This window comes from Austrofundulus limnaeus, unplaced genomic scaffold (genome assembly GCF_001266775.1).
Source record: "Austrofundulus limnaeus strain Quisiro unplaced genomic scaffold, Austrofundulus_limnaeus-1.0 Scaffold477, whole genome shotgun sequence".
NCBI classification, from domain to species: Eukaryota; Metazoa; Chordata; class Actinopteri; order Cyprinodontiformes; family Rivulidae; genus Austrofundulus; species Austrofundulus limnaeus.
The window spans coordinates 9,767-10,646 of NW_013952879.1; the positions used below are offsets into that span (position 1 = coordinate 9,767).

At 43.9% G+C, this 880-nt stretch overlaps 1 protein-coding gene across 1 annotated transcript in view; it reads right to left on the reverse strand.

The window, feature by feature from the left end:
• The window catches only part of yipf2 (Yip1 domain family, member 2), a gene marked incomplete in the record, with an annotated part of 27,654 nt that overhangs the window by 9,598 nt on the left and 17,176 nt on the right, over positions 1-880 (reverse strand). The window contains 1 exon segment of the mRNA XM_014025465.1: positions 76-561. Within this exon segment, the coding sequence (XP_013880919.1) occupies positions 466-561 (96 nt within the window).

Consider the following 880-nt stretch of genomic DNA (forward strand, 5'->3'; position numbering starts at 1 on the left):
TACACCTGTATGCTGTTTTGGAGGAAAAGCCATTTTCTAAACCTGGACAGTAATAAAGCAGGTTGACCAAAGAAGAAGAAGAAGAAGAAGAAAACACTGCTTCAGAAATGACCAGACTTTCTGTAAAGTTATTGAATTGGAGGAAACTATCAGAGAATTTGAGTTTCTCCACCTCAGACTGACGTTAACCACTTCCAACACTTCAAATGATGCCTCATCTGTTATTACTGGAAGAACTGGCTGATGGTGTGCGTTTAGTCCTACTGTGGACTGAACTCATTCAGTCAGTGTTTCAGAGAAGTCCCATTTAACCGCCTTCACACATCAAGTCACAAAACAAAGCACCCACCCAACCCTGGGAACCAGACAGTGTCGGTTTCTTTCACACAGATTCACAAACAGCCTCATCGCAGTCACAACGATGGCTCCTGAGAAGGTGCCCACTCAGAGGCCAGCAGCCACTGGTCAGTGGGGTTTGACCGTCAGATTTGTGTAATTCACCGGGGCTGTTGGGGTCAGAGGTGATGATGGAGTCTGGACTGGCGTCTGAAAGAAGTAGAGCTGAAAGGGAAACAGATGAAATTCAGTGGCTGGTTGGAATGAAACCTGTCTGATCAGAGCCTTGAAAAACTCCCCATCCAGTTTGGATGTCTTTCTAGCTTGTTGCCTTACAGCCTGCAATTAAGCTGGATTTTAAATTTGGAAAACAAATTAAGACTTCAGATTAAAGAATTTAATGGTAAAACCTTTTTAAATTGCTTTATTCAAGAAAAGCTGCGCACATGTCAGCACCCGCTGTGGAGCAGGAGGAAAGGAGAGCGGAAAAAGTTCAAAACTTATTTCTAGCAGCAGAACAGGTTGGAAGATGGCTGTGTGATGT